A 13,804-nucleotide genomic window follows, 5' to 3' on the forward strand; every position below is an offset into this window, starting at 1 on the left:
GCAAATTACATCTTGAAGATGAACTACGAATGCCTTACACTTGAACTCACAACGGTAAACACTGAGGGCAATATCCTGCAGAGAGACACAAGGAAATATCCGAGACATCAGAAGCACAGAAACTGTGTTACATCATATCCCGCTGTTACAGTGTGCCAGGATTCTTGTTACAAGGAGGAGCAGCGTGACCCAAAATTCACACACAGGTTAAAGGTCTGCAGACAAACCTATGGGAAACCACACAGCTCATCAAGTTCTTCTGCACAATGTCAACAGCTTCCTTCCAGAGGTTGTCTCCCCAACAGCATCACAACATTTCTCCAGGCCCTTCTTTTCCCTGAAGCTCCAGGGCTCCCAGTTGCTGGCTTTACTACTGAGACTGTACTTTGGTGTTGCATAAAATAGCTGCTGTTTTAGATGCAAATGACAGCATCAGCTCCAGAAACACCTCCTAGTGCTACAGGGCATCTGACAGACACCTGTTATCTGTAGATTTTTCAGAAAGCTGGAAATATTTTAAGAAAATATACTTTTCAGCCTCTATAGCATCCTGTACTGTGCTGCTCCTGGAAGTTTTAAGTCAAAGCAACAGTGTGAATCTTGGCATATTCACTAAAATGATCCCTTCCTTCTGAAAATGTTACAACACATATATAGTACCCATAAAAAATCCCACAGAATACCTATAAATAACTCCTCATATATGGAATCACCTTGTGCCTGGTAATGACAGCCACAACGCTGTCACATTGTATTTCTGGTAAATTCCTTCAGTTTCTTCACTATAAAACAGGGAGAAAGGGACCTACCAAGAAAACATTTTTTCAACAGAGGCAGGTATGTATAAGGAGATATAGAATTATAACTTCATCTAACTATGGATCTCACGCTTTATGGGCAGTGCTTTCTGTCACAAGATTGCAAACGTAGTCTATGCAGTAAAAAACTAAGCAGCAAAAACCACTCACTGGAGAAAATTTGAATGCAAATAACTTCTAAAACACAGGTGAGATAATCTTGCATCAGCATATTTGGTGGTTGGTCAAATTATTCTAACATGTTTGCAGGGGTATCACTGAAGTTTTTGAACTGGATAAAACCATAAATGACTTTGGGTATTTACTATGCTGCAGAAACTCATATCTCATTCCTAACAGAAAACACTGACCCAACTGACCAGCCTGAACAGCAAAAAAAAAAAAAAAAAAAAAAAAAAGGCACTTTTACAGGCTCAGCTGCAGGCCCTCAAGATGCAGTAAAAGCAGGTGTTAATTATATCTACAAAGCTTGCATACCTTGAGCGTTATCTCAGCAACAATTGACTTATTTTATCCTGTTACCTTGTGCATAGAACACACAAATTTGAGTGTGAGCGTCTCACACCCCTGAGTGTGAAGCCTGGCTTTGTCCTTCTATAGGGCCTCACTGCGGAACCCATCCTAATGGCAGAGATAGTAAATTTACTCCTGGGAGTTGAAAACCCACCCCAGACGATAAGAGCTGACCTAGGGAGAACACACACTTGGGCTATGCTGCAAAAAGAGGCTGAACACCCGCTGCTCCCAGCATCTTTGATCAGGCACCAGTACTTTACAGGCTGAGATTAATGGAGCCTTTAAGGAAGGTCTACCAGGAAAAGTAAATTGGGAAATACTCTTGGAGGATCAGTTTCATTGATATCTAGAGCTTTCAATTTTTGATTAAAACTGATGCGTACATGGTACACAGTGAGGTGCATTTTTATTTCTGAAGAACTACCACACACTAAGAAGCAAAGAAAAAAAAAAGGTTTTTTTACTGGATAGACAACCTCAAAGTGACAACTTTTAAGACTAAGAGGAACTACACACAGGTAACTCTTTGTATACCTACCTATCTCTTGTCCCTGTAGTACCTAAGGTCCCTATACTTGTGAAGCAGCACAAGTAAGAACTTCAGTAAAATGTTTCTACGGGCCAAATTTTCCAAACAAATGCTTCTTTCTCCAGGCAAAACAAAGTGATGGCAGAGAATTGGCAATGCAGATCAAATTGCAGTCTCCTACTGTTGTCTTTCTCTCATGCATAACCTCAAAACACTTAGTATCATGAATTATAATTGCTAATTATTCCCACTATGAAACAAGAATCCCACAGCAAACTGAGAGTAAACAGGAACTTCTCATTATATGAAATGATGCATATGAATCTTCTTAAATAATTACAGACCAGAAGAAAAGAGTTCAGGTTAAAAATGACCAGTTACTTATACTTATTTGTGAGTGTTAATTTAGGAAAAAATAATGTTTTGATTGCAGCTGCTTCTGTTCTTTTTGAACTTGAACATTCTTCTGTTGTAAGCAAGTCAGACTTAACAATTCACACTTAGGAACAAAATATTTTTGTGATTAGAAAAACAGAGCGTCTGCATATCTGGCATATATGTACACCACATTCTCTTCAATAAATTAAAGAAAACCACGCAGATATAGAGAACACAACCTTTGGCTGAACTAGTTTTCAGAATATAAAATAACTAATTAATGCAAAGGAGGCCACTAGAAAACTTGAGCGCATGTTTAACAATAGAGCTGTAGGGAATGGACAGCCACTGATAACACCTTGGGGAGGATAAAAAAGCATCATCGAGATACACTTGTCTAATGAAATACCAGTGAACCCCGTTCCTGAGGTCAGTTCTTGTTACTGAGAACTTTAATCGGTGAAGAATTGTATCTCACATTAAAGAGGCTGCAGTCCTAAATCAGTAGGATAAAAACGTTCTAGAAAATCACTGTACGAAGTGAGAAGAGGCTGTACCTCAGCTCTTCCCGCACAGTGGAGAAAGGTCAGGCACCGAGCTGGCGGGAGGCCCCACGGCACAGGCTGTGGAACCAGCCCGCAGCACCACCAGTCGGGCTCCGGCAGCGGGACGCGCGGGCTCGCCCGGCTCAGAGCCCGGCACAGTCACCATCCCTCGCAGCCCTCCCGCTCGGAGCCGCACTTAGCGCATCCACATCCATGGGACCCGCCCCGGCCCACGGCAAGGGGTGCCCGGCCGGGGAGCGACAGGTTGGGATGGAAGAAGGCGACAGGGAGACGGAGGCGGCACCCGCTCCCGCCGCGGGGGCGGGCAGGGCCCCGGGAGGAGCCGCCACCCTCCGGCAGAGCCCGGGCCGGCTGCTCCGTGTTCCCGGCTGGTGCTGCGGGGTGCAGTCCCGCCTCGACACCTTCGAGCCCCGCCGAAATGCTCTCCGAACTTCCGCGGCTCCTCGGCCGGCACGACGGCCCCGGGGCCGCGGAGCGCTGGCGGCCGGTCCAGCCCTGCCCGCCGGTCCAGCCCTGCCCGCCGCCGCGCCTCTCTCCCAGCCCAGCCGGAGAGCGTAGGAAGTAAGTGGGAAGTCCCAGAAAAGCAGGTCCAGGGCACCTTCCCCAGCTAAGGCGGCTGGACGCCGGGCTCCGGCTGCGCTCGCCGCTGCTGCCCCGGGAGGGAGCAGGTGAGCCCGGAACCCCACACGCACCCCGCGTAAATAAAGCAGAGACAAAGTCACCATCTGGGGAGGGGGCGGGGAGCTGCATTAGACGTAGAAGTCACTTACCGGCTTTGCAAGGATCCTTATAATCTATCGCCTCGGCTTTATCCTCTTCAGTGAAATCGTAAGTGTAATCATAATCAAGGCCAGAGCAGGAAGAAGGCTTCCCGCAGACAGTCCACCCAGCCAGCCACAGTGCCATCCTCCAGCAAAGCATCTTCATCCTCCCTCGGGCGGAGAGGTGGCGAGCAGGGCGAGGGTGAACTAGGCGGCCGGCTCTGCTGTCCACGCCGGCTTGGGAAAGGAGGGTAAGGGATGGAGAACCCATAGGTTTTGGGGGAGATTGGTATTTTTTTCCTTATCCACCTCGAGGCTCTTCCAAGAGACGGTGCTCCCTAGGTAGCCCCAGTCAGGCGGGTGCGACACAGAGTGAGGAGCATGAGCGTCGCTGCCCCCCCTGCCCCCTCGCCGGGGAAAAGTCGCTGGGTGTGTGGGTGGGCGCAGGGGGTGGACTCAGTCCGGGAGATCCTGTCTGTCAGGGCTTCCCCTCGCCTCTGTCAAAACCCAGCCAAACTTCCCGCGGAGGAGGAGGCGGCGGCGGTGGCTGCTGCTGCCCGCGTCCCGCTCCGCGCCCGGCCCGCGCCCCGCTGCGCGCCCGCCGACCGCCGCGCCGCCGACCCCGCTCCCGCTGATGCTGCCAGAAGATGGATCCGGGCTGCACATCAGCAAACTACCTCGGGGAGAGGGGGGAAAGAGAAAAAAAAAAAAAAAAAAAAGGAGGAAGGGAAGAAAAGGGAGCGGGGAGGAGGGAGAGGGAGGTGGGGTGCACTACAGCAAACCGCGGAGCTCTACTGATGGGAGGCAGCAGCTATGCTGGAAGGAGCAAAGTGTCAGAGTTTCGCCCCCCTCTGCACAAACACTCTAAGCTCTGTCTCTGGCCTGTCCCCCCTCCTCCGTCCCCCTTTAACTTACGAAAACCTTACAGGCAACTAACACACAGTCGTCAGCATCCTGCTTACTTATTCATACAGTCAGGGTCAGGATCCGGGCTGCTTCTGATCTGCTCCCTTGATAGTGTGTCTTATGGAAACACACGCGCATTCACTATACGCCTCTATCTCCATATAGCTTTCTCTCTAGATAAGCAGTGCGTGCCATTTAAACAACAACAACAAAAGGATCGAGATCAGATAAAACAATGCACAGATCGACACCCGGCAGCCAAAAAAGCGCGAGAAAATGGGTGATGAGGAGGACGATGACAATTAACTACCATTTAGGAGGCAGGAAAATAAATCAGCGTCTGTATATTTGCCCCTCTGCTGCTTTGCAGTGCTAGCCCCATGAGCTGAAGGGTGCGGGTTAAGGAGCGAGGGGGAGGGGGAAAGAGAAAAGTTTAAGAGCCCACAGTTTGTTTAAAACAGAAGCAGGCATTATAAAAGGTCCACTGGTCTCCTGGTCTCCAGAAGTTTAGCCAAGCAGATGGGAAACCGTTCCAAAATGAAAGTAAGAACAAACAAACAAACAGGAAAAAAAAATAATCAAGGCAAACAAAAAGTAAAATTGCAGCATGCAGCAGCAGCGCAGAGATCTTGCAGTCGGGCTTTCCTGCTCTCACGTGGGTCTCCAGGAAAGTGGTGGAGGTTTATTTTCCAAGCGAAGTTTCCGCGGGAGCCACCGCCCCGCTCCGCGGTGAACTGCCGCGCCTCGCCCGGCCCCGCCGCGCTTCAGCGCCGAGGCGCCCCGAGCTGCCGCCGGCTGCGCGGGGCCGGGTTTTGTTTTAAAGCCCGAGAAGGGATCAGCGCGCAAAGCCTCATTTCAGCCGATCAACCTGGAGAGGGAGGGGGAGGAGGGGCAGAGATACGTGCTGCTGGAATAAAATAAGATCAAGCGGGGGAAAAAAATATGTATACATGTATAGGTATCTAGAGATCTCCCTGCCTGCCTCCTCCCCTCCCCCGAGACGGGCAGCTCCGATCCTGCAGAAACGCCTGAAACTGTTTCAGACCAAGGTGAGACTTTTCCGTAGCAAACTCTACTCCTCCTCCTTTTACGAGTTTCCATGGAAAAGGGCGGGGGGGACGACGAGGGGCGGGTAGAGGGGTGTTTCTTCTGCTCCCATTTCGCCGGGGTGTCACATTTAACACGGGCTTTTGAAAGGGCTGCCGCGAAGAAGTGGCTGCGTCTTTCTCTCACGTCCAAGCCCGCACAGGTTCGCTCTCCCCGCAGCACTTCCCGGTAGCCTTCCCTGTGTGGCAGGGCTGGAAATCCGGAGACAATGCGTTCCCCCGGCTGTGCCAGGAGCGCAGGCAGCGCCGGCGGAGCGCCCCTTGGCCCCGCGGGCCGCTCCAGGTGCCGCGGGGGCGCGCCGGAGGCACTTCCCAAACTCCGGGTGGGCACTGTGCTATCGCAGCTATCGAGGGAGGGAGGAAGGGAAGGGACACAACTTCCTATCGCCGCTGTCGACTTAGCTGCCCCCAAAATACGGGGGTCGGGCGGGGGCAAGGTGCAAAGCCTCCTTTCGAATGATGAAACCTGTAGTGCCTACTCGGATGCTCTGCGTCTGCCCCTGCCGTCCTGTGAACGAAGGGTTAGTGCTGCTATAGATAGGCACTCTCGGCAGGTCATAACATTACAACTGGAACGGTCGGTTAAGACGGAGCTAATAGGTGTTTAACAATATTAAGAAGTCTGGCACCGAGTAGCGTCAGTGTCTTTGAAGCATCCATGTGCTTCCTTTTATTTTTGGCATGCAGGTTGTGTCCACAGTGCTCCTAACTCAGTCTTTTTGCTGCAGACATGAAAGCCAAGCAATGGGTAGTTGCCACTGAAAAGGTGCAGCCTTCACTAGGCAGTCTTTCTCCCAGCAGTTCAGTTTGCAAGTTCAGTTTCATAAAGACCTCAAAAAGCACCATATACCAGATGAAAGAAAAGCCTGAGAAACTTGTGGCCTGCTCTTTTCCCCTCTTCCTCAATATACTTTCTATGAATGGCCACCTCAGATACTTGGAACTGACTCCAAGGAAGTTAGTTACCAGAGACCCTTTCTGTCTGTCCCTCAGAGCAGTGTTGGGGCTGGTGACTACCTTTGTTTGCAGTGTGATGGTTTGGTGGGCTGTGTTTTGCTAAGGAAACCAGCCTGATCCAATCTGAAATATGGCTTCTGGTATTTTTTATGTCCACAAAGGAGGCAGCTTATTTTGCAGTGTTATTAATAACAGGCTCATTTGAAAAAGTGGATCCCCCTAACCTGGTTTTGTTACTTTGCTTGCTCTTACTTCATATATACACACCTTTAAAAAGTTAATTTTCTTTCCTGTGCCTTTGCACCACCATGCCAAAAAAGGAACAATCTCTGTCTAGCAAGTACATGTTTGTCAACAGAGCTTTAGAAACACTGGTTTTGCTGATTGCTTTACAGCCCAAGAAGAGGAATGTACAGTATGCAATCCTCAGCATGCCAGTCTCCCAAGTGATGAGATTATTAGAGCTTTTGCAGAGGGAGATTAACTCTCCCAGCAAGGTAGGCACTGACGTCACCTTCAGCCTCAATCTGCCCCCGACCTCAGCATCCCCAGCACAGGCAGAGCAGCACCAAGCACTCACTGCCTTGAGGACAGCTGGCCTTGCAGAGCCCTGACTAAGACAGGAAACAAACTCAGAAACGGGAGTCATGCAGAAATCTGGGCACATGAGTGCTGTAACAAATGTGTGTATATGTCAGGGTAAAAGCTGTTTTCTGCTTGTAACCCAAAGCAGCTACACATTAGAATTACTCTTTAAAATATGCATTGCAGCTCTGCAGAAACTATTCGACATTGCTTAGGTATTAATATTCCCATCAGTCACATGAGTAAAAAGCTTTCTTTATATTAAAATAATTTTTTCCTAGAAATCAAACTGTTCCACATTAAAAAAAAACTTTTTCCCTAAGTAACCTGTTAATTATTCAACCTAACTCCTTTCATGATGCAAATTTTTGAAACATTTTAAGTAAAAAATATTTTTTCCTTATCACACATTCATGTCTACCATTCCAAAAAGCTCACAACTCTGATAATCCATCTGACAACACAGTCAATCAAAAATCCATCCTACAGCCGTTTCCAAAGAAACGAATACATAGCCAGGAAGACAGAATGCTTAAGCTGGAAGGAAACCAACCAAAGGAACACAACAACAGCAACAACAAAGCCATTTTCCTTTTATTTTAAATTTCCTGGTTTGTGGGTATATTACAGGGACAGAGATAATGGTAAATGTAGTTATGTTAAAAGTGGTGATGGCATTTTTGTATATATATTATTATTATTTTTAATCCAGAAAGCTGGAGGTTTTTCAGCTCTTCCTACACAAAAAAGAAACAACCAAAACAGAAAAAAACTTTAAAAAAAGGACAAGTATGTACAAAAGACAAACACAATCACAGAACTAAAAAACAAAATACATATGAAACATCGTTGCTCACACCTCCTCCTCATTTTTTGGCTATCTGTCTGCTGCTTAGGCCTCCATCTAGTGTGGAGTTTTAGGTGGGTGTACACAATGAGCTTATTCAAAACATCAAGCTCAGCACATGCCTAAGGCTTTGAAGGCTGAAGACCGTGGTGGGTCAGCTCCTTTGGACCAGGACTCATGGGACTTTTCAGGAGGCTGAAACAGAGAAGTTCTGTAGAAGCTGGTTACCTTCCTGCCTTATCTCGTGATAAACATATTCACTCTGAGGCACCTAGAGCACTTCTGAGACAGCTGTAGTTATGTTTAAGTATTTTCCCACTCTCCAAGTGGTGATTCTGTTGGGAAATACTGAAGCTGAAAGCACATTGTGACAAATAAAGTGTCTACAGTAACAAAAATGCATATACACAATCATAACTCTGTACTGAGTGAACCATACAAAGTAAAAATAAACTTTTGAAATGAAGAATCAAGCACTCATGATCATAGCAGCAGTGAGCTCACCAGAGAAACCATACTTCTCCCTTCTCTTGTACATGTGATCATATATTATAAAAGTTGCTCACTGTATGTTCACATATAATTTTTTTCCTGCAAACCTCTGTGCTTAATAAACAAAAATCCCTCCAATGTTATGTTTTCTGTTTTACTTTTGAAAGCATTTCCCATGCTTTATTCATTATGCATTTGTTCAGATCCTATTCTGCATACAGAGTTATTAATTTCCTCATGGGCATTTTATGGACCTTGTTGCCACAGTATTCATGGGCTTCAAAAAAATTAACTATTTTAGTTTTATAATATGCCTCTCAGAGAGAGGATATTATGACAGGATATGAATATTACATTTGGGAAACAGTTACAGATTACCTGGTTTGATATCTTGTAGACCTGCCAGGACTTGGCATTATAGAAAAGCTTATTTCTTCAAGGCCTGGTTTCCACTGCTTTCAGTTGCAGTAATTTTAGTCAGTGACTAACTATTTCTGGAGTTTTCAAGCATCTGAAAATGAGAAGCAAATTATCAAGAAGTGTAATTTAAAAGCCTAGAACCAGCTCTATCAAGAAACTCTGTGGCAGAGACAAGAGCTAAGACAAATTTCAAACTGTTCAGCTCTCTCAAGACTTTTGACAGCACTTGTCTTCCCAGGATTCTTTTTCTTCAATGCTTCCTTCAGTTTCTAGAATAAACACAGCCAGACTCTTGCCAGCAACAGCCCCATAATTGATAATACTCACGTAATTCATCCACTGCTTTGAATCTTCTGCTCCTCAACACATTACCTGTTAGCATGAATATGTCATGCTGTGTTTGGCCCAGCATTTGAAAATATGTGTCTCTCTTCACCACTGGGTTTCATGGCAGAAGAAAGAATCTTGGGATCCCTTCCAAACTCTGGGAGAGGGTGTTTTTACATAGCACATTCACATCTGCTTGCTTCCCATGTCCATGCTTTGCCTTATCTTGGCTTGTTATTTCAAACCAGTCTTCATTATCTCTTCAGTCTTGGCTGATCCTACTTTTGTTTTTCTTATCTAGTTAATGCTAGTGTTTGATTCTCATCCCAGTTCCAGCTGCCCTAGTTGTACTTTTCTTTGCTCTCATTCTGGGACTTCTCACTCTCAGATTAGTCTTTAGCGATGCAGAGTTCTTCTGTTGTTGTTTTTGCTGTTGTTTTGTTTTCACTCCCTTTACCTAGTTGATCTTTCTCTTCTGACTTCTCACCCGATTTAACTTTTAGATATGTTGACATCCACCCTCCTTGTCTATTCTTCATTCCAGGTGTGCACCACAAAGCTGGTCTTGCTCCTTGACCATATCTCCCAGTTGCAGAGGGAAAGTCCTCACTCCAGTCCTTACATTGCTGTTGAGGCAGTTTTTGCTTGTTTGCTACCTTCCATCTACCTCTTCACTCTGTTACTACTCAGACACAGTTTCCTTACACGAAAAATTTTGTTGTCTCAAAATATGTCTGTCATTCCCACTGCTGATTTCTCCTCATCACATTCTCTCTCCTGATCCACATTCTTTCTCAGGAGCTTTGTGCTGGCTCTACCACGCTGCAAAATCAGTTCTTCCTCCCCATCTATTCAAGTGAGACAACCTTCCCCTCCCCATGCCACAGGTATGGCTGAGGTGGATTAAGCATCTGGAATTACAGCTTCTTCTCAATTCAGTTAGAGTTCCAAGCAAGGCACTGCTCCAAACGATCATGTGCAGGTGGCACACTCAGGTAAGGGAGGTTTTAAAACTGCATCTGTTCAAGGCTGGCTGTGGTCATGTGTAAGTCTATACTAATGTTAACAGGAAAAAAAATACATCACTTTGCATAAGGATGGATATTATCCTTCTTTATATTTTGCTCAAGATTTAACTTTAACATTTCCTACAGGCTGAGCATACTGAAGCCCTTCCAAAAATACTGTTGTGATTTTTTATTAGGATCAAACTCATATATTTCCATGTTTCATTTCGAAATACCTTGATAATTTGAGCTAACATTCTGAAGGAAAGATTGATGAAGAAATTAAAATTGAAAATCAGCTCATAGCTGATACTAGTATGACTTTATCATACCAAACCTTCACCATTAAGTAAAGGTGTATAAGCAACTTTAAAAATATCTACCAGTAAACAGTAAAAACACTTAATATTAGATACCCAACCAGATTGTGTTTACAACATGGTTTGTGTTATGTTCTCTCCATTTTTAATCCTCTAAAAGCTGCAGTGAGCAAAACCACATTGATAGCATATACTGATGTTAAAACAAGTAATCAAGCAACAACAACAAAACCACTGGGGCACTACTTAAATTAGAAACTGTTCTGTGTTTGCTCAGCATCCCTGATCCTCATCAAGCAATAAATCAATTTGCAGTAGCTGTGGACAGCTATTTAAACACAGGGCCAGAAGAGCTTAATTGTTAAAGCAACGTTCAAAGTTAGGAGGTTAGTATAAGAGGTCATATTAAATATTCACTTGTCTGAAAACAGCTGCATTCCAAGTATTAGGAGGCATCCTGACCTTCTCTTAATTAAAAAAACAAAGTCTATGAGTTTTGAGCTTAGCAGAGCTTAGCTTGCAGTTCTTCAGAAGATAGAGGTTGCCAGATGAAAAAGTGGCATGTAAATATTTGCTAACTTGATTTTGTTTGGTTTACTTTATTGTCTAACATAAAATAAACAAACAAAAACCAAGTAAAAAAAAAAAACCCAACACCCCACCCCATCCCCAAAAAACCAACACCCCCCATCCCCCAGAAACAATAGCTAAAAGCTGTTTGGTTTGAAGTTTGTTGTTTATGCTTACAAGTTGATAAATCATTCAGGATCCAATTCTCAGCTTTGTAAGATGCTGCTCCTTGTCAAAGTCGACAGCAAATTTGCGGCTGATTTGTATCGGAGCTGGTCAGGGTCACTTTTCAATCATCATTCTAGACACTGGTAACTGGTGACTATAGTTTCTTTGGTAATTCTATGATAATGTAAGTGTAATAAAATATTAAAATGACTCCCAGATCTGTTCTTCTATGAACAAATGTTGCTGTTAGACTCAGAAGTGACATTTGTTATTAGACTGACTAGGCGTACAGGGTTAATCTTGCCCTCCAGTATTCAGCATACTGTCACATAGCTGGGAGTCAGTGGATGATTTTTGACAGAAGAAAGCCTCTAATGAGCCTGATCTTGAGTGACTGCTCAGCATTTTGATCTTCCATTCATTTTTGGAACACAAAGCAGCTCAGCACCTTGACAAACAGGAGTCACTGTTTTGAGCCATGAGCCACTCAGATGAAAAACCTCTGGTTTAGTTTGCATTGTAATTTATCATTTATAACATCTCTGGCACTTATGGCAGAAAACATGTAACAGTGACACTGGAGGTAAGAAATCCAAGCAAATACAGTAACAGGAACCTTGTCCTAATTGGGTTTCTATGTAGACACAAGTATTCTAACTCTGGCTCACTGAAGATAAATAAGGTCTATCACCAGCACCCGGGAAGAAGAATGGCAATTGTATTACAGGAAGCAGCATGAAACCATGATACAAGCACTATCAATGACAGAAATATTGTCCTGTAGTTATCAGCATTGTTTTAGCTGTGGTAATACTTAGAATTCTAAGTTCTCTAAACAGCAGAGAACTTTTACCTTTTTCAACAACATCTAACATATATTTCTCATTAATACAGGTAGTAAAATGCCCAGTGAAATTTATGGTGCATCTATCAAAAAAAACAAAACTCCTCATATACTTAAGGTGTCTTACTTGGCACATTTTTCTTATCTTCAGTGTCATAAGATCATAAATGTCTATGGCAAAACTAATTTAATTGCATCCACATTATCCTGCCCTATCCAAAATTATTTGCACTCTGCTTATTGTCAATTCTTCTTTACTAAAATAAAACGTTTTCTAGCAAGAGCTTCTTTTGAAAGAAGGCACTGATGCACCATGCAGCAGTAATTAACAACCTCTGTCTGGAGATGTCAGGGATGATATTGTATTCTAAAGCTGAATGCTCTTTCACATGCTTATCACTAAGATGATAGTTTTGTGCAGGCACAACCAATATTTGCTTTAAATAATACATATTTCACAGTAATTACACACACATATATGGAATACACGTTTTACAATTTAAGCTTAACTTGCAAGCCATTTTAGTATAATTTTCCTTCAGCATGATTACAGTACTAAGATCTTGCAATTCATTTTTGTCCACCCCCACACACACACTTTAAAGCTATATAATTTGCAATACAAGAGATGTCAGAGATGACTGAGTAGGGATAGCTATTGTCAGTTGGGAGCTCATATCTATGAATACTCAATATAAAGCACCCAAACTAAACTCTGAGACCAAAGCACTTCCAGAATTAATTCCAGAATCTGAAAACAGCATTTACATAAAGACTTTATCTTTCCAAGAAGAGTGAAAGAGGTCCTAGGCACCATTTGTGTATGCACAGTTCTGTGTTGTATTTAATAGACTCCATTCTCACTCAAAGCAGTGAGGGTTTTCTGAACAGTTGGATTTATTATACATTCTCCAGACATCTAAGCTTGTGTTTCCCACGTGCTGGCAGGGATGCCCTTGTCAAATTAGTCACTGAAGCCCTTACTTTATGAGTGCAGGCTTAAAACATTGAATACATGAACAACTCAGAATCTTCAAGTACGAAGCATAAGAATCAAGGCATACATTTGCATTCCTGTTTATTATCATGTAGAACTGCACAACAGGTAGAATTTTTTAAGTATGTGTGCGCATGTGCATTTTATTTGTTAAAGAATTGCACTTACCAATTGCACTTAATTTCCAATGTCTAAAAAACTCCCTACCTTCATATACCATAGCCAAATTTGTATCTGCGTGGATCTTCTTTTTCAGTGGGTGACATGAGTAGCAGTTTGCAGGACAGACATTGCAGATAAACTTTGCACAAAATGTTAGTAACGAAAACAGTCAAAAATATTCGTGGTTTAAGACTAACGTACATTAAAGCAAGAGATTACAACTTCTAAACTATTCAACCAGCCTTCATTTTGTGAGAAACCCTCCTACTACTCCTTTTCCTCCTTCTTAAACCTATTTTCTGCTCTCTGTATTATGCTCCTGTAACCTGTCATAAATATGCTGAAACCCATTCGTTTGTCACTCAGATCTCTATAGAAATTGATGCTGTAAGTTCATTTTTATATTTATAAGTAATTATTTCTTTGATGTCAAATGTCAAACTGTTGAACACAGTTTTTCATATTTGCATATTCCATTTGATTTTAATACAGATGCTTGATGTATTTCTAACAAATTCTCTAATCTTG

General features: G+C 43.7%; 1 protein-coding gene across 2 annotated transcripts in view; it reads right to left on the bottom strand.

Moving 5' to 3' along the window:
- TLL1 (tolloid like 1) overlaps positions 1–7,920 on the bottom strand; it is a 126,130-nt gene extending 118,210 nt beyond the window's left edge. Inside the window, exon 1 of one of the 2 annotated variants that reach the window (XM_021555681.3) lies at positions 3,578–7,920. In XM_021555681.3, the coding sequence (XP_021411356.3) occupies positions 3,578–3,839 (262 nt within the window). In that variant the 5' untranslated portion in view covers positions 3,840–7,920. The remainder of the gene's footprint in view (positions 1–3,577) is intronic. The other variant, XM_085578004.1, reaches the window with a different exon arrangement.
- Positions 7,921–13,804: the final 5,884 nt, after the last annotated feature.

Source organism: Lonchura striata, chromosome 4, assembly GCF_050655825.1.
Source record: "Lonchura striata isolate lonStrDom1 chromosome 4, ASM5065582v1, whole genome shotgun sequence".
In the NCBI taxonomy this organism is placed as follows: domain Eukaryota; kingdom Metazoa; phylum Chordata; class Aves; order Passeriformes; family Estrildidae; genus Lonchura; species Lonchura striata.